The 27,747-nt window shown below is 40.3% G+C and overlaps 1 protein-coding gene across 1 annotated transcript; it reads right to left on the bottom strand.

Annotated features, from left to right (window-relative positions):
* Positions 1-12,167: 12,167 nt before the first annotated feature.
* On the bottom strand, positions 12,168-14,029 carry LOC148026747 (plastid-lipid-associated protein 6, chloroplastic-like). Its single transcript, XM_087690339.1, has 2 exons — positions 13,957-14,029; positions 12,168-13,060 (listed from the first exon to the last, which is right to left on the bottom strand). The coding sequence occupies exons 1-2, from the start codon at positions 14,027-14,029 to the stop codon at positions 12,168-12,170; spliced, it is 966 nt and encodes a 321-aa protein (XP_087546465.1).
* Between the last annotated feature and the right edge of the window lie 13,718 nt (positions 14,030-27,747).

The raw sequence follows: 27,747 nt of genomic DNA, 5'->3' as shown, positions 1-27,747 counted from the left end.
CAAAGTAGATATAATTCCTCTATGACCTTGGTATGGGGGACAATGAATTTCATGCAAAACAAATGATCGAAATGGAACAGTCACACATAATCTTTTTTCATAAAACATAAATCCATTAGTGTAAGACAATGAATCAATAGGAATCCAATTATTTGTAACTAGTTTATTCCAATCAGCTTGAAAAGTAAGATCTTGGTCATAAGTATCTTTCATAGGGATAAGGGAATCAAATGATATCACATAAATATTGTGAATAGTCGGTCTTCTACTTAAAGCATCGACAACAACATTCTCTTTTCCAGGTTGATATTGTATAAGTGGATGAAAACTTTGAATAAAAGCAGTCCATTTAATGTGTCAGTCAGATATTTGTGGTTGACTAAGGAGATGTCTAATGCTTTGTTGGTCAGTTTTGATCATGATTTCAAATCCCATTAAATAATGTTTCCATTGACATAAAGCTTGTACTACGGCTAGCAATTCCTTGTCATAGGTAGAATACTTAAGTTCAGTGGGTTTGAGTTTGTAGCTAGAGTAGGCTGTGGGATGAGAATCTTGAATAAGGACTGCTCCTATTCTAGATCTAGTAGCATTAGTAACTACTAAGAAAAATGGTCTATTGAAGTCAGGTAATTGTAATACAGGAGCATGAGTTAAAGCATGTTTTAGCAGATCAAAGGACTTTTGTTGATTGTCAGACCAATTATATACGATGCCTTTCTTTAATAGTTTTGTCAAAGGTAATGCAAGCAATGAGAAATTCCTCACAAATTTTCTGTAAAAGCTAGCAAGACCTAGAAAAGAACGTAATTCGTGCACATTTTTGGGTATCGGCCAATTTAAAATTGCTTCTATCTTTTTAAGGTCGACTTTAATACCTTTAGATGAAATAATATGTCCTAAATATTCAATTTTTGTTTGGAAAAATTCACTCTTTTCTGGTTTGGCATATAATTAATAATTAAAAAACTAAAGACAAATGTTCATAATTCTCATTCTCATTTTTACTGAAAACCAATATGTCATCAAAGAAAACAATGACAAAATGCTGATGCTTTAAAAATATACGATTCATCATACGACTGAATGTGGCTGGTGCATTAGTTAAGCCGAAAGGCATAACCAGGAATTCATAGTGTCCAAATGGTGTTCTAAATACAGTTTTGAATATATCAAATTTGTCAAATCTTACTTGATGATATCCAGATTTAAGATCTGTCTTGCTGAATATGGCAGATCCTTGTAGCTTGTCCATCAGATCATCTACCCTAGGAATCAAATATCTATTCTTAATAGTAATTTTATTTAGGGCACAATAATATTGTTTTTCTTATTCACTAATAAGACAGGTGCACCAAATGGAGAACTACTACGTCTAATTAGTCATCGGGTTAGCAATTCTTCAATTTGGGTTTGAATTTCTTTATATTCAATCTAGTTATGTCTATATGGTGCTTTACATGGTGGTTGTGATCCAGGATTTAAATATATCTTATGATCTTCAGGACGTATAGGTGGTAATCTAGGTGGTAAATCAACAGCAAAACAATCTTGGAATTGGGAAAGAAATTGTACATGCCTAGGATGCATCTGGTTTTCTTTAGCTTTAATTTCATTCACCCATATTAAATAAGATTTGCTACTTTTCCTTAATGCACATTTAGCCTGATTATGAGTAAGAAATGGAAAATTATTGAGAGTGTGCATACCATGTAATGTGATTTGTTTTCCTTGAGAATGGATTTTCATTGAATGCGTAAAATAATCTATATCAGGATTGTATTGATGTCGCAAAGGCATGCCTAAGATAATGTCACTAGACTGCAAAGGCACAACTAAGAAATTTCTTCGTTCAGTATAATCACCAATTTTAATTTCTAAATCATGCACCTCTTGTGTTCCATTATATCTCATACCTAGGAATGCAGCCTTGATGCGAGAATGTGTAGAAACAGTATGTAAATTCAATTCTTTGACCAATTTTGCAGAAATAAAGTTGTGTATGCTCCCATCATCATGTAAAATAGTCTTTTCTTTACCATGCACAAGACATTTCATTGTTAATAAGGAATGGGGAGTTGGCATACTTGGCAAAGTATCGGAAGTAGTACCAATGTCGTCATCGTCTTCTGTAAAATCCGACATATCTTTGCATTCTTCATCTTCTATTGCTTCCAAATAATTGATATGAATAGTTGGCTTTTTGAATAGACAATTGGCCACTAGATGTCCAGGTTGATGACATTTGTAACAAACTATGGGTTTTGCTTTGGATACATTATTGGTAATGGTAGGAAGTTTAGAAATGTTGGGATTTGACTGGAGAGATGGCTTAGGGTTTGAATTTGTGTTTGATGACAAGGCAGGTGGTCGTGTCCAAGATTTATGGAATGAAGATAGAAGAAAACGACTTTGATTGAATCTTTGAAAATTTGAATTGAATCGTTTGGATACAAAGTTACCATTAGTTTGAAATTGTTGTGGTCGCTTATCTCGTCCTCAAATTTTGTCTTCAGTGTCATGGGCCAAGGAAATTGCATCTTCGAGAGTTATTGGCTTGAACATATTGACCTCCGCATAAAAATGTCCAAGTAAGCCAGACATAAACTTGAGTTTGTGGGTTGCTTCAGGTACATCTTTGAGCATTCGTAGTTGCAATAAAGCGTTCCAAAAATGCTCAGTATATTGTGAAATAGGTTCAGGACAATCCCATTGTTTGATTGCTTTTTCCAGGAATTGGGGTGGAAGGAAATTCTACAAAAATTTCTTTTGGAAAGTCTCCCAAGTAGTGGGACAATCAACGCTTTTGCGGACAATAGTCCACCATAGGGATGCTCGGTCAACTAGATGTTAGTGACACATTTAATTTTTTCTTTCTCAGTATATGATTCTTCATGGAAATAATCATCAAATTGACTGATAAAAGCAAGTACAGTTTTTCCATCGCGTGATCCATTGAAAGTATGAAATTTGAAGTTTCTTTTACTTATCTTTGTTTCTTTCCGAATAGATTGTGCTTCAAGTGTTGCATTGATCGTACGTCATATAAGATCTTTAGGTTATGATCCATCTTGGTCGATGGTAGATCATTGCAGATTGGCCAATTGAGCTTGCAAGGTTTGTTGTGCTCTTTGTTTCTCTTGAAGCTGCATCATAATCAAATCCAGTTTTTGCTCCATCATTGGTTCGGGTAGCTCACCTTCAGCCATAAAATCTTCCGTGGTTTGATGAGACATCCTGCAAAATTCCAAAAGACCTCACACACTTGAAACCTTGTTAGCGGGATGAGCGTAGCTCAAAGTTGGGTTTACAAGGCTTATATATATATATATTAAATTTGGCTTTTGTAGTATCTCTCCTTTATGATTGCGAAATTTGATATCACGATCGTCTTCCAAGAAGATAATGTTGCATATAGACTGAGTATTGTCAACTATTTGCTGGAATCTAGTTCTATCAGTCCACAGGTGTGAATAGGGGCTTCCAGAGAATTGTAAGCAGGTTCATGTATAATAGAATAGGAACTGCCTCTATGGTAGGTAATTGAAATTGAAGCTTGGAAACTTTAGAGACTTTGGGGTTCTAGCTTTAGTTTTTTTTTAAATTAATCGTGATTTTTTGAGGACAAGAGAACGTTCAAGTCCATTTTGGCAACGTGCAGTACATACTGCCACCGCCGATGGAAAAAAATGAGGATTGAAGTTTTTTTAAAAGCTTTCCTTAAAGCTTTCTAGCTTATTCTCCAAGCTTTAATGGCTATGGATAGAAATTTTCTTATCTGATCAAAAGAAATCAACGACTTGATGTAGGATCTTTTTGCGTGGTCCTCCACTTGTAGAGACTGGTCCCTCGCGATCTGAGTGTACAGTAGGGGGTTCTTGACTGCCAGGAACATGCTGGTATCGACCGTTTGCCACGAGACTGATTGTAGAGCTCGATCGTTCCAAGAGCTCTACCTTCGCGTGAGATGCAAAGTGATTGGAAGTTCTCGATCTCAACTTTTCTCTGATACCACTGGTGCACAGATCGGACACCGTATGCATGCATAGTGAGCGCCGGAAGGTCCCTAGAACAAAAGAACTCTACTTTTGTACAAAAAACAAGGAAGAAAGCCTGCATGACATGAAGCAAGAGACTAATTGGGTACAATTTGCCCCCATGTCTTGTGTGAATACTCCATAAAGCATGTATTTGATATATTATTCATCTTCAAGCTAAAAAATAGCCCAATTTACAATTTTCAAGCTAAAAAATAGCCCAATTTACAATCAGCATGCTTTAACTTTTGTGTTTGCTTTTGTGTCACTAAAGAATTAAAGCTATTGGGCACCCAAGGAGTCGGGCGGTACCCAAATACAATGTCCAATACAAATATTTAAATCGTGTGTCCATGCATATACAAAAATAATAAATAAATGTCAAGTGCTTTAATAAATAAGCGCATCAAAATATTGGCGCCATGCCTAAGATGCGCGCCCATCAAAAATTGATAATAATTTGAATACACGTTATTCTCCAATGCTTTCCAACGTCACCGCTGCTTGCTCTACACATCAACTAAAGCATTCACAATTGTTAGAAAAATAATAAAATTAAACCGACAAAAGTGAATACCTAGCAGTTTTCAGCTACAAATTAAATAAATTGGTTAGAACTCAATCCTAACCTTAATTTATTAGGAGTGCACACTCTAAACTCATAAACGTCTATTAATTTAAATATGTATTTTACGGAATCACCCGCTATGGAATCACCCACTTGCACATTAAATTAACAAGATGCCCAAAAAGGATAGGCGTCCCCATCGACTTTTCGCGCAAAGAATTCACCTTGTATATGAACCCCGATAATAAAATTTTACGAAATCCACCCGCAAAACGTCACGGAATCCACCGTGGAATATGCCTTCTGGCATTAGTCATCTTCCTCCTTTTCCCCTTGCCACTTGTTTGATGACAAAAGGGGGGGAGAAGAAAATTCAATTAATTTGTAATAAAAAGGGGGTGGGTTTCCTATGGGCCATGGGTGGGGAATATTACAATCTGTTAGACATTGGGATGGATTGTAGCCCATATATTCATTTTCTCTTCATTTTAGGTGGGTGGTGGATTTAGTCATAATGCCTATAGGTCTTTGGAAAATGAGGTATCTTGTACTTGCCCATGAAGACTTGACTAATCAAGTCAAAGAGAGAGCTCTACAAACCAAGACAACAAATACAATGTGTACTTTTTTCTTAGAAGAGATCTTTTGTTGGTATGGCTATGTGAAAAAAATTATAGCAGATATAGATGAAGTGGATGAGAACGGAGCCCATGATTTCTTTGCATGGTTGGGCATAGATCTTGCTTGAACTTCAGCTTATAACCTTGAAGGAAATGGCAAAAGTGAAAGAGGTCACTTACCTATTGTGAAGGCATTGGCAAAAACATGTGGAGAGAAGGTGAAAGAATGGGCTGATTGCTCCCTTGTGCTTTGTGGGCTGACATAACAACTCATAGTTCTATTACAGGATACATGCATATTGAATTGATGTACAACCAAAATCCTATCATACCGATAAAAGAGATGACAATCACATGAAGTGTACTACCTTGGAAAGAAAAGCTAAATCAAGAAGAGTTATTGGCCTTACATATTAGATAGTTGGAAAGGAAGTCAGAAGACATAAAGGTAGCAATTATAAAGCTAAGGGTAGTAAGGATACGGAACTAGAAACTATTTAACAAAAGACATAGATTGAGACTAATAATTGTACAAGATGGGGATTTGATACTGGTTTATGATAATAGTTTAAAAAACCAACATAGTGCCACACATAAAGTCTCTAAACGATGGTTTGGATCCTATGTGGTAAGATATGTGTTTGATAATGCTACTTATGCATTAAATGAGTTGGATGGAATAGCCATAAGAATTCTAATACCATGGAAAATGATCAAAATATTCAAGAGACAGGAATCTACTACCTAATATGAGTTGCTAAAACTAGATGAAAATATTGGCCATGATACAATGTCTAGTTGGAAGATGAAAAAGCAAAGAATATGGTTATAAAGGATGAGAAGGACTTTGAATTTAGTGACAACTAGGACTATGGCACATATATTAGAGGATGTGCAAGTTCAAAGGGGGTGGATGCCATGTGGTAATGTGGATACAGTGTAAAAAACCCTCGAGTGCATCATCATTTAGCTTTTTTATTCATCTAGAGAGTCAATGGCATATTAGTTATTAAATGTTAGTATCCATAGTATGGATGGTTCAAAAATACAATATTTTAGGACCATTTTAGCCTAATTTTGATATTTTGGTCATTATTTCTTGTAAATATCCTCAAAAGGTATAGTAACGTTCTACAGTAGGGTGACATGCAAAAAGAAAATTGCTTTTTAGCTAGTTTTGGAAAATCTCATAGAAAAGAATTCTTGAATTCAAGTGCGAGCACAAATTTCAAGTAGCAAAAAATACTCTAGAGTTGGGAAGAAGGGGAGGGAGTGATCTAAGAGAATTCTAACTAGGTTTTATGGAGTTTTACCCCCCTTTTGGAGCCAATAGAAGCATCAGATTTGCTGTTTGAGTAGTAAAGTAGAAGCTAGTGCTTGGTGTATGTTTTTGGATATAATAGGGAGCTCTAGAATATCTAATGCTTGGACATTGCTTATGAGTAATAGTAGACATTGTCTAGATAATCTAAGAATCATTCGTCTTGGAGTTTAGCCATCAAATGATTAGTTTATAATTGCTGTAATAACCAAGAATACATATAGGGTTAAAGTGTATTTGGAGTTGCATACAAGGATTTTGTTTATCTTCTTAGGTTCTATCAATAGATATAGTGCTCGTGGGAGAAGTACTCGGGGTTCTTCTACCAAGAAATCATCTAAACCTATTGATATTTGGATTGTTTGGACTCTTTTTCTTGGATGTATAATAGAGTTTACATGTAATACATGTAGAGTATGAATCATTGAGCTTTGTCTTTATCTTGTGTAAAGGCTTTGGTAGACTTGGTAGAAGGTTTAATGATTGATTCATGATGTATGGAGATGTATTGAAGAGAACTCTTTTTCTAGCATTCCTATGATTCATTTGAATCCCTTGCCTATTCTTTTTCTTCTCTTATATTTCCTATTCTCTACTTCCTTCTCTCTTTGACCCCCGATGGATACGACCTTTTGGCTAAAATCCCTCCAACACTGTGACCATGCTGTAATTCTTTATAAACCTTCTACAAAATATAATGAATCTTAGAAATTCTCTAACTTATCTGACATTTTTCAGGATTGGCCACTTCTTCATTGCTTTGAATTTCTTGGGGTCTACTTTGATGCTCCCCCCCCCCCCCCAAAATAATGAACACTGGGAATTTTAGCTCCTTCACTACAAACTCCCATTTCTTAGGTTTTGAATATAATTTGTACTACCTCAACTTTTCAAAGATGGATATTAAATATTTTTTTAATTTTTATAAAGTTTTTCTATAAACTAATAGATCATTTATGTATATAATGATGAACACGTTTATGTCTAGTTTGAATACTCCATCCATTAAGACACAAAAGATCCCCGGGCCATTATTCAGTCCACAAAGCCTATGACTGGCCACTCAAAGCTTTTATATCTAGTGTGCAAAGCTATTTTTGGGATATCCACTTTGGCTATACGGATTAGCCTGCTAGCCTAAGATCTATGTGGTTGAATTATTTTTCTCCATTATGAAGTCAATCTAATAAGTCCTCAACTAAGGGCATGCCATATTTTTTCTTGATGGTGATCTTGTTAAGGGCCCTATAGTTTACACACAATTTGAGTCCCCTATCCTTCTTCTTGATGAACAACACGAGGGCACCAAAACGGAACTTGCTTTGATGGATAAAGCCTTTCTCTTCCAATTTATGCTCCTAGGATTAACTCAATCTTGCGGTCAACACCTCTTTTGGAAGGTAAGTCTTTGGGTAGTTCTGCATGTATCACATTGGCACACTCCTTAAGTATCTCTTTGACTTCTTTGTTGTCACTTTATAGTTTGGGACCCTTGGTGATCTCATTCTCCATAGGTGTGATCATGCATAAGTACACCATATCTCTATGCCTCACTGATTTCTCCACTTGTTTGGTATTCTAGGTCATGATACAAGGTCTAATGTTTGTGATTGCTTGAAGTTGAGCTCTTAGTTTGCTAGGTCATGACTTTGTAGCTTGGCAAGAGACTTTTGGCTTGCTCTCCTTCATATACACTTTGATTGGCATCCTACTTAGGAGCTACATCCTTTTACATAGCACTCTTACACCCTCTCCTTGCATATCTAGTAGCATCTCGTTAACTCCTTTGCCAAACATTGCGATCACATACTTGTCATAGAATCTCTAGACCCAAAATGACTTCAAAGTCATCCATACATACTACTAGAAAACTGAGCTCAGCCTTCCATTTTCTACCTTCCACTTTTAGTGTAAATAGTTACTTTACTTCCTTTGCTTCTCTTGTGCAAAAGTCACTATCAATCATTCTGGGACCTTAGATGAATTTAGCCCATGTTTTGCTATACTCTAGTGTAATGAAATTGTGAGTGGCTTTGGTATCTACCATGCTTGTTTGATCCCTTTTAGTAACTCTTCCCTTTAGGTATAGGTGATGTACTACTACTACTCAAGCTACCATGCATTGGGGACATGCACTAATTGTCCCAACTCTTAGGTGATCTAGACTCTGTTCACTTCCATTGGGGATCTCCTGAATTCAGGTGATTGTGACTCCTCTCCTCCATAATCATTTGTGATTGTTACTCTAGATTCACTTATTGCAGGTGTGACTTCCATGGGGCATCTGTTCTAGTAGTGTTGTCCCCTACATTTGAAACATTTAACTTCTATGGTTGAGACTTAAGGTCTCCACCATGATGTGTTTGACCTTGCTTGCAGATTCGTAATATGCGCTAGGAGATGGTTTGTAGAGGTTGTTTCCCTACCTTCCAAATGCTCCCCTTGGTACTAAGAGAGACTGTGAAGTGGATGGGATTACTCTTGAGATTTGACCCCAAATCTTTGGGATGGGCCCTCTTGGGAGGTCAGCTCTTGGGTTCCAAGAGTTGGTAGTGAGGTTGGTGTTGAATCTAGTTTGACTCCCTTAGGTAGTCCTCCTCCCTTCTAAGTCTACCAATATTTTAGCCATCCTCATGGCCTCCACTAGACTTGGTAATTCCTGTCTTTCTATATCTATTGTAGCCCACTTCTACATACCGAATAGGAATCTATGGAACTTTGTATCTATATTCATGTTTGGGTGTTGCAGCATCAACCATCTATACTTGCTAACATATTCCTTCATCTTCCCTTGTGTTTATTTGAGATTTCTCCACTCATATCTTACTTTTAATTTTTCCATCTTTGGGATTAACTAGTTTTTGAGTTTTTCTTGTAGTTCCTTCTATAAGAAGAAACCACATTCTTGCTCTTGCTTTAGTAGGTACCAACTAGTAGCATTCTCCTCTAGATAGATAGGTACCACTTCTCCCTTCCTATCTTCACTGATTCTTGCATATTTCAAGTATCTATGTACCTTTGCAATCCATTTCTTCAGAATCAACCCGTTGTCGTAGATTTCTTGTAAGGGCTGCTGAACACGGAGTTCAAGTTGCAACAAGGAAAGAGGCTAACAAGAAGAAATCGAATTTTTGATGCCAAAGTTCACTATATTCCTTGTCAAGTAAATTACATGAGGTCCATGTTCAGAAAAATCTGTAGTATCTCATAAACTATTTTACATTCAGGTGTTTGAAGTTAATTATGCCATTGGCACATAGGCTTGAAGTGTCTTGAAGAGTTCTACTGGAAGAGTTTTGTTGGGCAACAATTCTGAGATTTTTCTCGATCTAATCATTGAGCAATCAACCTATAAGTCTACCCAACATTCAGCACCAGTTCAAGGCTATTCTCAGCATTCAAATTTCAGTAAGAGATTGCCACAGGAGAAGACAATAGCAGTGGACAGCAGAGAATGGAAACACTTCAGGTGTATGACTTGAACCCAATACACTTAGCCCCCTGATTCGATTGGAATGAGCACCAGATATTTTCAGAGCAAGCTCAGTTGTTATTGTATCCCATGCTCTCACAGTGCAGTCTTCACCTCCTATCTGAGCTGTAGCATGTAGCTTATATCAAGCTCATAGACCCAAGCATGTTGCAGCTTGAAGAACTTTGATTAGAGAACCTGTTGTGCAGATTGCCGTTCTTGAGGGATTGAGAAAAATGCTCAGGATGTAGATTGGTGACGACCTTCCTCCCTCGACCTGGGCTTCTCCTCTTCCATGTATCAGAAGATCATCAACACTCATATAAGATACAAGTGGCACTGGGCATGAAGTTCAAGAATCAGCTTCCTTCCCATGGTTTCGTGCTTCCCATCCAAAAGCATTAACTGTAAGGCCTTGTCTGCCAAACAGTCATACAAGTGGTTTTGTTCAATGAAATCGAACACCTTCAGTTGCATTAGCTCAAAAAAATTGTCAAAGCCTTATCGTACTGCTTGTTCACAAGGAACAGTTCAGCCAAGCCCTCCTTCTCAGCACTAATCCGTCCTGGTCGCATCAAACAACATGAATATATTGATCGTATTACATACAACATAGCTACCACTCATCACAGTGATCACCGATTTGATCTGCTTCACCTTACACATCATAATATTCCAATTGCTGCAACAAGCTGGGTGCAGGTGATTGATGTCGGCTTTGACAGTGATCAGTAGACGGCGGACATCGAGCAGCCACAGCTTCTGCGGCAGTCGACGACGACCATTACCACAGAGCTGAATGAATATCCGGCCAATATTCTGCGGGGTGGCCCAGGCTCTAATCCCAGCTCACCCAACAACTTTGTCATCCAAAAGCATTAACTATAAGGCCTTGTTGCTTGTTCACAAGGAATAGTTCAGCCAAGGCCTCTTGTAGTGCAATCGTTTTCAAGCTTGTGCTTAGTTGGAGCTCAATGGCTTTCCCATGCTGCTGCAGAGCCTCGTAGCAGTTCCGGACACAAAGCAACAGCTTGTACCTATTGCCTTTCCAGAACCAGATGATCTAAATACCTTGATCCTCCCTCCTCTAGCCGCTCAGCCTGAGCCTTCCCATCGATTCCACTCCTCATCTTCTTAGATTCCATGGTTTAGTTGCCCTGTACTTTTTGACAAAAACTCCATCACAAAAGCATGTCCCTCCTCTTTACTCTTGAGTTCATGTTTAGTTCTCGCTCACTTCAGAACAATAGCTTTGAAAAGCCGGCATTCCCCCGCACACAACTCTGACCCATTGTGGATTTTAGCTAGTCGATGCCTCCGAAACATGTCGCTGTCGAAGGGTTTGTGAAAGCAATGTCGCAACCACAGAGGACTTTGAATAATCTCAGGATAGAAGGTCAATTTAGCATATCAAAGTCAATTTGAAAGCTCTATTTCTGCATCATTTTTTAGTCTCTAAATCTGTAAATAACCAGGGTACATTCATGCACAACATTAGTAATATGAAGAGCTTCTAATGCAAGTTTGTAAGTTTGCATCAATGTATTTCTGCCTTTCAAAACATCAACAGGCTAACTTCATCTTCAAAGACAAACTACATAATACGAAGAGACTTTTGTTGGGTAAACTCAACATCTTTGCAAACAAAATTTATCATAAGGTGCAGTTCTGAATCAGTTTTTTAGTAAAGTCTTGGTAATTATGCTGAATCTTTAAGTGCTGTTGCAACAACTATCACTAGATATCTTTTACTATCTCCTCTGAACATACTCCTCCTTGATTCCTTTGATTTGAGCAGAGATGCATATTCAAACAGTTACTGAAGTAAAGACAGAAATTGAACTCTGAATTTCTTTTGAGAGGGAGGTGCATCTGTCAAATATCTTTCAAACCAGAAATAATTATTCAGAACTGTCAATCATCCAAGATGATGCCAAAAAATTCAACTCTTTTCTTCTTTGATTCCTCCTTTTTCTTCATGTCTGCATCTTCCTTCAGCACACTCTTTGGAGCTATGTAGAGGCTTTTCTCCTTGTGATCCACTTCACGACAGAGCTGCTCATAGAATCTCATCATCTGAAAGCCTGTCTTGGTATTTTCACTTAAGGCACAATCGATGGTGGTCTCCACAAATTCCACACCTGTATTATTAGAATCGATGAAAACTTGTGTCCAGATAGGTGACCTGAAAGATTCCGCTGCGCAAACTCGTAGGAGGCCTTAAGATTTCAGGCAATTGTGGCAGCTGGACGGGTGGAACTTGGGATAATCCGCTTGAAATAAAGCTAGCTGAAGTCTTCTGGAAGGTTATTTTGATCTGGGAGTTTCCAATGAACTCAAAACTGTGAGCTAAAGTAGCTTCCACAGCCACAGTTGGGAAGGGCCAGGCCAGCGCAATCTGCAACTCCACAATGTTGTCCAGTTCTTGAGCAACCAAATCAATCCGTTGGTAAACATTTCCCAAGGTGAATGGCGATTGCCGACTCAATGGGGGCCCTGGGTGCATTCCACTCAGGCTTTTCCCTGTAGCAAAGGCGCTACTGTAAATGAGGCGCCATCTCCCCTGCAACAAGTCATGCTGCTGGTGCTCTTCTAACAAACTTTCAAGCTCCTTCCTCCTCAGCGTATCCTCCAACCCCTTTGCCACCTCATCCACTGCTTGCACATCGCTCTCTCCAACCAGCAGTCCGCGGTCTAGACAAGAAACTACGCTCAGTAATCGCAGCTTCAGGTCTGTACCATCGTCCTTGGGGGGGCATGGGGTTGTCAATGGTATATTTGCTTCGTCAACAGCAGCTCGAGTTGGCCGGAATCTGCTTCTGGATTTTATTGAATGGAGCCTCACGGTATGATCGTTTGGTGGCCTCTCAAAGCATAAAAGCTCTTCACTCCGCCTGGTCAGAAGGGTAGCAGCAAGCAGCCGAGGCCTACGACTCACAGGAGGACAATAGTACTGCTCCTCCCCGTTTAATCCAGCGAGCAGCTGCACGGAATTATAGAAACAGCAGCCTTCATCATTCTTCTTTTCGCCTTCTGATTCCCCTTCAAAAATCGTATGCAAGATCCATAATCATGGAAAAATTCCCCATTTTGTTCCAACATTGCATTCCTTCTTCTTCAGGCATTCGATTGAGACTCCAAAAAACCCCCCGAAGAACACCCAGTCGACAACTTTTTCCTCTCCTCTTCCATGCTCTGTTCCTCCTCACTTGTTCTCTGCGCCTTCCTTCCCAATACTCTGTCCTCTTTTTCCTAGATTAGTTTTTTCCTCTTTTTTTGTCCCGCCCTCTTTAGCTTTTTAAAATTCCCCTCTTTTACCTGCGTCATAAACCAAAAAAAAAACCCACTTATTTAGCCACACTTTCCTCTCTTACACACACAGGAAAGCAGCATCTTTTCCTCTTCACGTTGCATGTCCCTTCAACTCTAGGTCTTTTGCTTTACTTCAAGCTTGGTAAAAGTACGAACACAAAGCATTTCACAAGAGCATCTGCACTCCCCATTGCAAAGCACCTCCCAGTCGGATCAATGGCAAAACAATAACAACCTGCTGTGTGAGCATCAAGTGTGTGTAATGTAGAAAGAGATGGATAGACAAGATATCCACCGTTCCATTCTTAGTTGTGAGGAAGAACAGTTCACCTCCTAAGGAAACTTACGTTTGTTTCTTCTGTAAAATTAGCAAAGCACAACGTCTACGTCAAAGTATGTATAAAGTAACAAATCTCATGCACAACTTTTGGGTGGTTTTCACACCTCGAATGCGCAGCAATACGACATCGTAGTGTCTGCTTCTTTTGAGAGAGGTGGCTCATAAAGCTTGGAAGGAGACAGTTGAACGAATTGAGAGCCAGGAAATGCCATATCTGAAAAAAATCTTGAAACTCGAATCAGATGAAGGAGAATGAGAAAGATTGTTGTTTCAGTGTCTTATGAACCCGGAATGACCATATCTGCGCTCCTCCTGATAGTCGTCATCCTTCTCCCCAGACTTTTCTGCCAGCCCGCCATTGATAGCCCTTTCAAAAATATCCCCCTTTTTCCTAGCTTTTTCCCTCTCCAATCTCAACATAGCATTCATAAGGCTATTTTGAAAGTACAAAGCTTTCTATCTTTCCCTCCAACTTTCAAAACAGAAAGCCTTCTCTTTTACTACCTCAATGGTTTCTCCCATGAATCCATGGTACCAAATGCACCAATTTATAACCAACCTTTGATATCAGATGTAGTAAAGGATTTCTTCGATGTCACAAAGCTCTGTGGTTCATCTTCCCCATCCGCCTCATTTGATTCCACGATTTCCTACACTTTTCTTGGAGATCATCATTGAAATTATTAGCTTGATAATGTCCTTTGGCATCAGTTTTTCATATTTTTCTGTCACACATACAACATGCATACAAACTGAAACACACACAAACACAAACACACAAGTGGAGTATGTACATTGGGTGCGGATACTGAAAGGACGGATTATCTTAATGCATCAATCACACACAATAAATCACACGCGAAAAGATAACACAAATGCACAACTAAAATGGAGGTATTTACGGCTCGGATGCGCAGCAGCACGACACCGTCTCTCTCTTCCTTGTATTTGGTGGGTTGGGGCATCTTGAACTTGCCATAGTCATATTCTAAGCTTTCACTCTATTGTCTATCCTTGTTTCTTGGTCTCTTGTATTTCTTCTTGTCCTTGATCTTGTTTCCTACTTCACATTGCTTCTCCTTGTCCTTGTTTATGTCTTGAGACATCATAGATGTTTCCTTCCTAGCTAACCTATTTGCCAATCTATCTACCTCCTTTTATAGTATGCATCTCTTCTCTTCCTCCTTTTGTTGTATTACCCACTCCCTATATCCTTTCTCCTTTAAGAACTTTCTTCTCTTTTCCTCCTCTTTCTTCTTCATTTTGCACATTCTTCCAAATTGATTCTAACAAGATTGACATATCCTCTAATTGCCTCTCTATTCTAGCTACTTTCTTTTCTTGAGCTTCTTGCCATTCTTAACCTTGACTCTTCTTCCTCTCTTCAAGCCTTAGAGATGCATGAATTCTCTCACTTCCCTCTATGTTGTGGAAAGTTGCACCTTATATTTGGGATTGTTGCCATAGGAAAACCACTCTCACCTTTGGGTGACACTTGTGTCATGGGGAAGCGACATCATGTCTTTACATGGTAAGCTATGTTGGGATCATTGTGGTGAGGTTCATCAAATTGGGGGGAGGCATCACCGATGCAACATGAGGCATTGCAATATGGGGTGTTAGGACATGAGCTTGAGGTGATGGATCTTCTCTCTTGTTTCTGATTACTCCTCAACTTTGAGCAAGAGTTGCTCTGATACCAAGTGTAATGCACCTACACTCAATCACTCACTTGATATGCCACAAAAAGGTAGCACAATATATGAGAGAAATGTATACTCTTGTATTATTCAATTAAAAAATGATACGATATAGGCATATCATAGGATCAAACCCTTATGAAATCGCACATATGAGGGCTCACCAATGGTATAGAGAATTACATGTAGGATAGAAATCAAGCATGGCTTATAGTCACTACTACTCCCTATATAGGTGTTTTTGGTAGTAATGCTATGGCATAGCTACAAAGCCCTTATAGAGGGGAGAGGTGCACCCTCAAATTAGCAAAAGGGCCTTTTGGGAGGCCTTTTTTCCATCTCTCTGGCATGGATAGATTCCTGGGAGGGCTTGGTCTCCCCTCATAAATTTAGCAATAAGCCTTTTGAGAGGGAGGGGGAGGGGGAGAGTGACATTAGAGACACCATTAAATTGTTGGGGTAGGGTGAGCTTCCCCCTTCCTAAAAGTGAAAAAAATAAAATAAAAGGAAGGTGCATCCCCCAGCTACTTTTCTTGCATGTACTAATCACCATCGATTCTCCATTTTTAGACAAAGAAGAGGATTATAATCAAGCTGCAAGGACAATAGGTGAGTCTTGTAAGGCCACCACATCCTAACTACCAAAGGGTAAGACCCCACCTTTAGTGCCACTTTGCAGGATGGCCGGAAGCCCTAGCAAATGAAAAACTCCTTCCCCTTTCCATATTCCTTCTAATAGACTTAAGATCCAAGGGATTCTCAAGTACTTGATAAGGGAGTTAGCTGGTAACCTAGCCACCAATCTCAAGCCACTCCAAGACCTCATGGATGAGCCAAAATGACAATGGACCAATGTGCACAGCCTAAACCTTATGTACAATTAGATACTAATCACGGATGAAAGAAGGGCTAAGAATAGAGACCTAGAAAATGATGAGAAATCAAAGTGTAGTGATTTGAATAATGAGTATAAGGATTACTACTCCTTGATTGAGGAAAATGTAGAAGAGGTTGATACAATAGAGTACAACATAGATGGCCGACCAATCAAATAAATAAGAGTTGACTCCAAGCTATGGAGAGCCAATGCTTTTAGAATTGAAAGAGGAGTATTCACAATTGAATGTGATCGCACTTGACTGGATCACTTAGGCATGATAGTTAGACAATGAGCAAGCAAGTACAGCTTAATTCCACATTTCTCTTCAGAATAGAATTAGCTACCTTAGAGGAGCTATGACCACAAAGACAGACTCCCTCCTCTAGTGAGGATTGCGAGTTTAACTCGGACTAAGAAGTAAGCTATGAGAGCAATCTAGAGATACCCTAACCACCCAAAACTAGATGCACCAAGGGGGACTTGCCAGTTGTAACGTGTCCCCTGGTATCATCCAGGACACGTCTTAGCAGTCCATCGGAAAAGATGCCTAGAAAACTCCGCCCGACACTCCTGAGGAATGTTACGGGTTTTGTGATCTAGGTCTTTCCGCGTCTGCCACGTAGCGAAAGTATCCTAGCCATTTCCCACTTAGGATCGACCGGAATTAGGGTTTTCTTGTTTGGTCATTAGCTAACAGCAACTAGCGTCAGACCCGAGCGAACTACTTTACGCAGAAACACCAGGTCCGAAGCGGATTCACGCTGCACTTGGTTCAAGGAGAATGGGAAACGAGAGGGATGCAAAGCTCAACCTCTCTGCCATAAGGCATAGTCCCTATTCCGTTCCCCTAAAACATCGTAAATCGGGTAAGACGTAACTCTAGGTCATCGTTCTCGTTATTCTTTTTGATGATGATGATCATTCCGCTGTTCTTCGAGATTTTTGAGAAAAGTTCTCGGCTAACCGGGACCACCCATCCGTAGGACGGACCCATGGCCCATCCTCCGCACTTTCCTCGGTTTGTTTTAGTTATGTAATTATCTAACACATTAATTTGACATATAACAATCAGCTTCTTTAATTAACCTTGTTAAGCACTGGTTCCTTCACGTAATCTTATCACGTGACATAGAAAAACAACATCAAGCAAGTTCTTTTAACATTTCATCATTTTATTTTTGAAATACAAGAAGTTCCGCCCGTAGGCTTGTCCATAATCTGCCCGAAGGCTAACCAGTAATCTCCAGGGATCACTATTCCAAGCTACCGCCCGTCAACTAGTATGCGGGCCTTGATATCCCATCTCGAGTCACTTTAGCCTCTTGTGCAGGACCCGGAAGGCGAGGGATTTACGACCAGAGCCCCCCCTGGCACCCAAGCGTCCTCCTACTCCAAGTAGAGCTTAACGGAAAGACCACTCGCGGCGGGTTTGGTCCACGTTCCGGCGCGGTCAACAACCCCCTTGGTTAGGGTCAGGCAGGCAGTCGGGGGTAACTGAAGCTGCCTCTCCCTTCACGCCTTTAACCTGAAGTATAGGTACTTATTTAATTTGTAATTCATAATTCAAACAGAGCCCTAAAATCTCTAGCAAGCACAAACATTTCCATTAATCGACCCAGTTGTATGGCAAACTGCTAAGGAAGTGTTCTTTCCTTTTTGAGTGTATCAGCACTCGTTCCCAAGGTGTCTTGTAACTTGGCAAGATCTCTCATATTCCGGTGTAGGGCATACCCAACTTTGTTAACCCTAAGGTACCTTAGATATGCTAGTTTCTATTTTACAACTTTCCTTATTTAGAAGGATATCCAAAAATACGTCTTTTTGCAAGATAACTTGCGTAAGGATCTGCCTTCCTTGATGAGGGTTTTTCCCTTTTCTCCTTGTGAATCAATCAAAAAATGATTTCATACATGTTGCGCAAGTCCTGCGATGGACTAATCTGTTTAGATTCTTTAAGCTGACGTATGTCAGGCCTAGGATTTCCTCATTTAAGAAGCTTAGGGACAAACCCTAGTTTCTATCTTTATGAATTTATTGTCCCTACGGTAAGGAAAGTAGTCAAGTGTTTAGGGTATGAATGTTTCTATGTTTAGATTGGTTCAGTTATCTTTTGGAAGGTAATCTTAATCGTCTTGTCACGGTTTTACTATCCTTGTGACAATTAACTTTCTCAATCAATACAGTTTAATTTGGCATATAGCATAATGCCAAGGTGATACAAAGAGTGACAATACTCCTTTGGACAAAAAGGCCTAGTTGTGAAATTGGTGTATACACACTTTATTAGTCCCAAGTCCTCAAATAGCAGGGGAAAAGTGTTAATAGAGTATCATCCAGCAGTCCCCTTTTACATTTTCTTTCCAAATGAATTCGTATAACTAATTTTTATACTTGTTAATTCCTAACATTTAACTTCCGTTTTCTTTAAAAGATGAACTCATGCCAAATAACAACAATTTCCTTGCTAAGATGTGCAGCTAGCAAAGATAACTCCCTAGTAATTTGAGCATTGAAAGAAACCTTTCTTGAATTTAGCTATTTACCATGAATCGTTGCGAAAGGAGTAAGACTAATAGTGCAAGATATAATTTCTACACTTTAGGAATATATTACTATAGCAAATGGTTAATCTTGCTTGTAATTTTATAATGCTTGATGAGATTTGAAGAAAACTAAGTTGTATACATTGTCATTCATAAGCTAACTCCTTCGTTAAAAATAACTCGAACAAATATATCCTATCCTTAACAATTTTTCTTTGCATGATTGACTTAAAACCGAATTAACACCAAGAAGAAAAACCTGGCGTTGAGGTGAGATATCCACATGGATACCGGGAGATGACCCTCCCGCAGCTACACCTTGGACTTTCTTCGGCGGCATCGTAGTTCAAATGTGAGATAGCCTTTTCCTTTTTCTTCTTGGAATTCCACCGTCTTCTCCTTCCTTTTCTTTTACCTTTTTCCCACTCTTCCTCCTTCACTCCCTCTTTTCACTCCCTCTACTTCCCTCCCTATCTTTTATTTCACGGCTATTTCTCCTTTACGGGATACTATACGAGACCATGATGATGAATTGGATTTTTAGGACATGGGAGTGTGTGGACACCGGCTTGTTTGATAAAACTAAGATCACAGAGCTCAACTAAGGGAGCACTTGCACAAAAAAATCCAAAAACTGAGTGAAGGAATTAATGCAAGAGAATGGAAGTTTGCAAGGTAGCCTAAGGACAAAGTAGGCCTATGGGTGTGACTTGAATAGTCTAAAGAGCTATAAGGAGGGGAAAAGGGCAAGGGCTTAGGGGGGAAAATTAAAACCGGGAGGGGAAACAAGGGGCTTAGGGGGGGAAAATTTAAACCCGGGGAGGGGATAATAAGGACTTTGGGGGGATAAAAATCCGGAGGGGGGAAAACAAGGCTTAGGGGGGGATTATACCGGGAGGGGGGGGAAACAAGGCTTTAGGGGGGAATTAAAAACCTGGGAGGGGGGGAAACAAGGCCTTAAGGGGAATTTAAAAACACGGGAGGGAGGGTGAAAGGATTTTAAGGGAAGGGTATAGGAAGGGGGGCTTAGATGATCCCCCCCCCCCCCTTAGAAGCTTCTCAAGAAGCTTCTATGGGCAGCCACGTGGAGGAAAAAGGCCACTTAATGGATTACGAAGGGCAGCGTCAATAGCAACTGGTCGTGGCATAGTGACAAGCGGCGCTGGCAGCGTACTCTAGCTCGGCGGCTGACGACGATCTCCAGTAGCAACGAAGCCTCCCTCAGTCTGGCGAAATCTCCCTTCTCTCACGGCACTTGATTAGGCAGCTTCTTCCTCCTACAGCTCGGTAGCAACATGAGCAGGGCGTTGGCTTCGTCCTCTTCTCCCCTTGTCTTGCTCGGCCTCTTCTCTCACGGCCCAGCCTCCTCTATACAGCAGCCCCCTCCCCTCATTTAAATAGTGGAGGGAGGGGGATCTTCTCTTCTTGCGTGTCGACACGCATTTCCTCCCTCCCTCCACAGGCTCCACCAAGGAGCTTACAGCTCCTTCTATTTCCCTCCCCCTCCAGCTCGTCAGTGGACTAGAGGGATAGGGGGGGAAATTTAAAAAAATTTCGATAAGTCCCAATTATTTACTCAATGCGGAATATTACATTCTCTCCCCCTTGGAGGAATCGAGATGTCCTCATCTCGAGATAAACTGGGGATATTGATGGTTGAGAGTGCCTTCATCTACCCAAGTGGCATCATCTTCGGGATCATCTTTCCACTGGACAAGGCATTCTTTCAAGTTTCTAGATCTTAACTGTCTTTCCCTAACATCTAAGATCCTTTCTGGCCTTAGTTCAAGGACTCCTTGACTAGGCATTACAATTTGTTGGTCATCAAGTACATGATTAGGATTGGGTACATATTTTTTCGATAGGCTGATATGGAATACATTGTGAACCTTTAGGTTCTCAGGGAGTTGCAATCTATAAGCATTGGGTCCTAGGCATTTGAGGATTTTATACGGCCCACAATACCTTGGACTTAGCTTCTTGCATTCTCCTAGGGATAGAGAACTCTTTTTAGGGCATACCCGAATGAAGACCATGTCTCCTTCTTCGAAGACTCTTTCTTGACGTTTCAAATCTGCATATGCCTTTTGTCTATCCTTGGCTGCTTGTATGTCTTGTCTTATTGACCTTATTTGATCATCCATGTCCTCCAACATTTGTCTTGAAGCTTCAACTCTTAGGGTTGGATCAGAAAAGTTTAGGGGACTTCGACAATCATGACCATACAATGCCTGGAAAGGGGTCAATTGAATGCTCTGCTGATAAGAAGCATTGTAGGCAAATTCAATTAATGGCAAGTATTGAATCCACCTCTTCGGCTCTCGAGAGCAGTATGCCCTAAGCATATCCTCAATTATTTGATTCACTCGCTCTGTTTGTCCATCAATTTGGGTATGGTAGGTGGTGCTAAAATAGAGTTGAGTCCCAATAGCTTCAAAGATAGCTCTCCAGAAGTGTGATGTGAAGAGAGAATCTCGATCACTAATGATTCTTCTAGGTAACCCATGTAGCTTGAATATCTCCTTGATAAACAATCTTGCAATGTCGGAGGCTTTATAGTTTGTCTTTACTGGAATCACGTGTGCAACCTTGGTAAGCATGTCAACCACAACCATAATGGAATTGTATCCTACTTGGACTTGGGGTAAGCCCACAACAAAATCCATACTAATGAATTCCCATTTCATTTGGGGAATATCAAGCGGTTGCAATTTCCCTGGCATCATGACATGTTTGGCCTTGATACATTGGCAAGACAAACACTCAGTGACATACTTGAGAACGTCACCTTTAAGCCTCTCCCAATGATAGCTCTTCCTAACTGCATTAAGAGTTTTAGCATAGCCAGGATGTCCTGCAAAAGGAGAATCATGAGCTTCCCATAATATCCTCTGGTTAAGTGACTGGCTTGCTGGTATACACAGCCTTGTTCTGTAGTAGACAAGTCCATTATCAATGGAAAATTCATGATACTTAGCTTGCAACTTCTGATTCTGCTCCTTGGTAGATATTTCCTTTATCATAGTTTGGTAGGCCAAATCATGGCATGCTTCCTCTCTAGCTAGTTCAAGTATAGGGTTGTTTGGCATAAATACCTTTGTAGCCAGAGATTTGGCCATTGATGGATTCTGCAAGATTAGGGAATTTAGGAATGCCTTGCGACTAAGTGCATCGGCAACTACATTCTCTTTCCTTGGTCGGTACTTGATTTCAAAATCATATTCCTCCAATACTTCAATCCACCGACGTTGCCTCATGTTGAGCTCGTTCTGGGTAAAAATCTATTTGAGACTCTTATGATCGGTTACTAGAGTAAACTTGTTACCCAATAGGTAGTGTCTCCAAAGCTTTAGAGCATAGATGACAGCTAGTAATTCCAGATCATGCGTGGCATAATTCTTTTCATGACTCTTCAATTTCCTTGAAGAGTATGCTACTGGATGACCTTCCTGCATAAGTACACACCCCAAGGCAAGAATGCTAGCATCAGTTACTACCTCGAACTTCTTATTGAGGCTAGGAAGTTTTAGAATAGGTGTTGATACCAAACTTTGCTTCAATTTGTCGAAGCTATTTTGTTCAGAAGTTGACCATGTAATAGAAGTCTGCTTCTTTAGTAAGTCTGTAAGAGGTGCTGCAATCAAGGCATAGTTTTTTATGAAGACCCTATACCATCCTGTCAATCCAAGAAAGCTACATATTTCTTTGACGGATACTGGTATTGGCCATTCAAGCACATCTCTAACTTTGGCCGGGTCTATTGATATTCCCTCTGATGATACTATGAATCCCAGATATTCAATCTGATGCTTGAAGAATGCACACTTCTTCATTTTTGCATACAGCTTATGAGACCTCATTGTCTCAAGGACAATCCGAAGTTGAGGTTCATGATCTTCTTCCTGTTTAGAATAGATTAAAGTGTCATCAAAGAAGACAAGCACGAAATCATCAAGATATGGTCTAAAAATATCCTGCATTAATCTATTGAAGGTGGTAGGTGCATTTGTAAGCCCGAATGACATAACCAAGAACTCAAAGTGCCCATATCTTGTATTGAAGGCCGTTTTTGGAATATCTTCTTCCTTGATCCTTATTTGATAGTAACCTGACCTGAGATCAATCTTGGAGAAGATCTTTGCACCTTGAAGACGATCAAGAAGCTCATCTATTCTAGGAATAGGATACTTGTTCTTGACTGTTGATTGATTCAACCCTCGGTAATCAATACATAGTCGAAGTGTCCCATCTTTCTTTTTCTGGAATAGTACTGGAGCTCCCCATGGTGAGTTGCTAGGCCGGATGTAACCCTGATCCAATAGTTGCTTGAGCTGTTCCTTCAACTCAATAGCTTCTGGTATGGACATTCTATAAGGTCTCTTTGCAATTGGTGTAGCTCCAGGCACTAGCCTAATTTCATGATCTACTTCTCTTGGAGGCGGAAGTTCAATCAATTCCTCAGGGAATACGTCAGCGTATTCCTTTAGCCAAGAAGGTCCTTCATGAGACTCTTGCTTTTGATCTAACTTGTTGAGTTTGATCAGGTAAACGGGTAATCCTTTTCTGACTCCTTTTATGATCCGAGATACTTTGGCTAATTGGATTCTTGGCACTCCTGCCTCACCTTGAGTTGTGACAAACTCCCTTTTAGAGTTTCGAAAGGAAACTTGACCCTTTCCACAGTGGATGTGGGCGTCATTAGGCTTAAGCCAATCCATCCCGAGTAGACACTCATGGATACCTAAATTCATGACTCTGAATTTGACTGAGGTTTTCTTTCCTCCCAGAAAGAATTCCTCCTTAGTAGTTTGCCTGGTACAAGTTACCTCACGACCGTTTGCCAATTCCACAAGCAGGGTAGGTGCTTCTATTGTGGCTATTCCTAATCTTTTTGCACATGTAGGTGAGATAAAGGAATGTATACTGCCACAATCAATCAAGGTTTTGAAACCTTTACCTTGATAGTCCGACGGTGTTTGAATCACCGAGAACTGGCAATTCGGCCCTTTCTTGTGTAAAGCGGCATGGACTGTCGCTCTTTCGAATTCTGCTTCCATAGTCGGATCTTCCTCTTCTTCTTCTTCGCATATTTGCCTATTGGCAATGCAAGCGGTCCTTCCTCTTCCACGGGTGGTGGCTCCTTGACCACGGCCTGCACCTTGGAAAGGCGTTTGACGATGTCCCCCGCTGAGCTTGGGACTTTGCCTCTTGAAGTGACCGGGTTCGTTGCAATGGAAACAACAGAGGTTTCGGCCATTACTTTGAGTAGGAACAAATTTGTTGACGTTATTTGTCCTTGCTTTCTTCCTTTGTCCCTGATTGTGACCTTGAACTCTCTTCACTTGAGGTCTGAATGCTCCTCTGTTCGGGTCACTATAGGACCAAGTTTTATTACCCCTTGGTCTAGCTTGTACCTCCTGAATTATAGGTGCCGCTCGAATGAGTGCATCCTGAAGATCTGATGGATGCATAGATTCGAGACGGGTATTTATGGGTGGATTTAAGCCTGCGCAAAATTTGGACACCTGCTGTGTCGTGTCCATCTGTGGTGCATACTTTAAGAGTGAGACAAATTTAGAGTCATATGCATCAAGGGTGAGTCCTAGCTGTTTTAGCTCGTAGAACTCATTCATTTTCTGTGTACGATATGCAGGTGGCAAATATCTCCCCTGCACGGCTTTCTTTAACTTCTCCCAGGTAACGAACCCCTCTGAAGTCCCTTGATCCCTGCACCATTGTTTCCACCAAAGTCTAGCTTCGCCGGTGAGTTTTAACTTGGCGAGCATGGCCTGATTGGTAGGTGCAGTGCCAGCTGCTTCAAAGTAATCCTCCATAGATTCAATCCAAATTTCAGCATCAGACTGGACGAATCTGCCTCTCCCGTCAAACTCGGGTGGCTTTATCTGCTTGAGGAGGAACTTCTTCTCCTGGGTCACAGCAGTACTTGATGTAGGGGGCGAATTTGGAACCTGTACCTGGGGTTGTGCCTGGATAAAAGTTTTCTTAACGTTATTATATGATAATTGACGTTAGCTTATCTCTAGTTCAGCTATCTAGTAAATCATGAAGCTACTTAACTTTTTAACAACTGTGATGCACAGCCAGATATTAATAAAAGAAGTCTTTATTTATATTTACATGGGCGTAGCCTTATACAACGTCTCGTGTGATGATAATCCAATCATTACATTCAGTTTGGGGAGAACAACGTTGTATTGCATTTGTCTACAAGAACTGTGTAATAGTAGGGTTTTGGGTCATAGATCTTTAGGAATCGATAATTCATTGGAAGTTCAGGATACCCTTTTCGTTGGAATCCATACTTCTCATGGCGGCCCAACACTTTAATCCTGTCGGCTGGCATTACACGGGTTACTTCCTCATATACATATGAGTTCATTTCAACCCTCCGACCTTGAATATGTAAAGTCAAATTTACGTGAGCTTCCACAAAAATGAACAGCTTCACGACTTTCAAGTCTTCCAACCACTTGATCCTCTTTAGGTTGGTCTAAGCGAACCGGTGGGCAGCTATGTAGTAGATTCCTGAAGATCCCGTCCATCTTTGTTCTATGTATAAAGGTGATGTATTATAAATCTGCTCCAGGATGTTCATCATCCCAATTCTTTGTCTATAAAGCGGAGAATGCATTGCAGTCATAAACATGACCCGAAACACCAAAAACTTGTTCCACGCTTCATAGTTCTGCAAGACAGCATTGAAGATGAGGAAATGTTTGGACAGCAACAATTTCTTTATTTCATTTTATTGAGATCTCATAAAAACAATTCCGTTGTTGGTCGGCTCTGATACCAACTGTAACGTGTCCCCTGGTATCATCCAGGACACGTCTTAGCAGTCCATCGGAAAAGATGCCTAGAAAACTCCGCCCGGCACTCCCGAGGAATGTTACGGGTTTTGTGATCTAGGTCTTTTCGCGTCTGCCACGTAGCGGAAGTATCCTGGCCGTTTCCCACTTAGGATCGACCAGAATTAGGGTTTTCTTGTTTGGTCATTAGCTAACAGCAACTAGCATCAGACCCGAGCGAACTACTTTACGCAGAAACGCCAGTTCCGAAGTGGATTCACGTTGCACTTGGTTCAAGGAGAATGGGAAACAAGAGGGATGCAAAGCTCAACCTCTCTGCCATAAGGCATAGTCCCTATTCCGTTCCCCTAAAATAGCGTAAATCGGGTAAGACGTAACTCTAGGTCATTGTTCTCGTTATTCTTTTTGATGATGACGATCATTCCGTTGTTCTTCGAAATTTCTGAGAAAAGTTCTCGGCTAACCGGGACCACCCATCCGTAGGACGGACCCATGGCCCATCCTCCGCACTTTCCTCGGTTTGTTTTAGTTATGTAGTTATCTAACACATTAATTTGACATATAACAATCAGCTTCATTAATTAACCTTGTTAAGCACTGGTTCCTTCACGTAATCTTATCACGTGACATAGAAAAACAACATCTAGCAAGTTCTTTTAACATTTCATCATTTTATTTTTGAAATACAAGAAGTTCCACCCGTAGGCTTGTCCATAATCTTCCCGAAGGCTAACCAGTAATCTCCAGGGATCACTATTCCAAGCTTCCGCCCGTCAACTAGTATGCGGGGCTTGAGATCCAATCCCGAGTTACGTTAGCCTCTTGTGCAGGACCCGGAAGGCAAGGGATTTACGGCCAGAGCCCCCCTGGCACCCAAGCGTCCTCCTACTCCAAGTAGAGCTTAACGGAAAGACCTCTCGCGGCGGGTTCGGTCCACGTTCCCGGCGCGGTCAACAACCCCCTTGGTTAGGGTCAGGCAGGCAGTTGAGGGTAACTAAAGCTGCCTCTCCCTTCAGGACTTTAACCTGAAGTATAGGTACTTATTTAATTTGTAATTCATAATTCAAACAGAGCCCTAAAATCTCTAGCAAGCACAAACATTTCCATTAATCGACACAGTTGTATGGCAAACCGCTAAGGAAGTGTTCTTTCCTTTTTGAGTGTATCACCACTCGTTCCCAAGGTGTCTTGTAACTTGGCAAGATCTCTCATATTCCGGTGTAGGGCATACCCAACTTTGTTAACCCTAAGGTACCTTGGATATGCTAGTTTCTATTTTACAACTTTTCTTATTTAGAAGGATATCCAAAAATACGTCTTTTTGCAAGATAACTTGCGTAAGGATCTACCGTCCTTGATGAGGGTTTTTCCCTTTTCTCCTTGTGAATCAATCACAAAATGATTTCATACATGTTGCGCAAGTCTTGCAATGGAATAATCTGTTTAGATTCTTTAAGCTGACGTATGTCAGGCCTAGGGTTTCCTCATTTAAGAAGCTTAGGGACAAACCCTAGTTTCTATCTTTATGAATTTATTGTCCCTACGGTAAGGAAAGTAGTCAAGTGTTTAGGGTATGAATGTTTCTATGTTTAGATTGGTTTAGCTATCTTTTGGAAGGTAATCTTAATCGTCTTGTCACGGTTTTACTATCCTTGTGACAATTAACTTTCTCAATCAATACAGTTTAATTTGGCATATAGCATAATGCCAAGGTGATACAAAGAGTGACAATACTCCTTTGGACAAAAAGGCCTAGCTGTGAAATTGGTGTATACACACTTTATTAGTCCCAAGTCCTCAAATAGCAAGGGAAAAGTGTTAATAGAGTGTCATCCAGCAGTCCCCTTTTACATTTTCTTCCCAAATGAATTCGTATAACTAATTTTTATACTTGTTAATTCCTAACATTTAACTTCCGTTTTCTTTAAAAGATGAACTCATGCCAAATAACAACAATTTCCTTGCTAAGATGTGCAGCTAGCAAAGATAACTCCCTAGTAATTTGAGCATTGAAAGAAACCTTTCTTGAATTTAGCTATTTACCATGAATCGTTGCGAAAGGAATAAGACTAATGGTGCAAGATATAATTTCTACACTTTAGGAATATATTACTATAGCAAATG

The sequence above is a fragment of the Lygodium microphyllum genome, chromosome 13 (assembly GCF_053477565.2).
Source record: "Lygodium microphyllum isolate KBCC chromosome 13, Lygodium_microphyllum_v1.1.10, whole genome shotgun sequence".
Classification (NCBI taxonomy): domain Eukaryota; kingdom Viridiplantae; phylum Streptophyta; class Polypodiopsida; order Schizaeales; family Lygodiaceae; genus Lygodium; species Lygodium microphyllum.
The sequence above is the reverse complement of the archived record's forward strand: the minus strand, read 5'-3'. Positions and strand labels throughout refer to the sequence as shown.

Coding starts and splice junctions, on each gene's coding strand:
- LOC148026747 (XM_087690339.1), bottom strand. CDS start 14,029: ATGGCGGGCTGGCAGAAAAGTCTGGGGAGAAGGATGACGACTATCAGG. Junction 13,061..13,956: donor CGCAGATATGGTCATTCCGG/GTTCATAAGACA, acceptor CGATTTTTGAAG/GGGAATCAGAAGGCGAAAAG.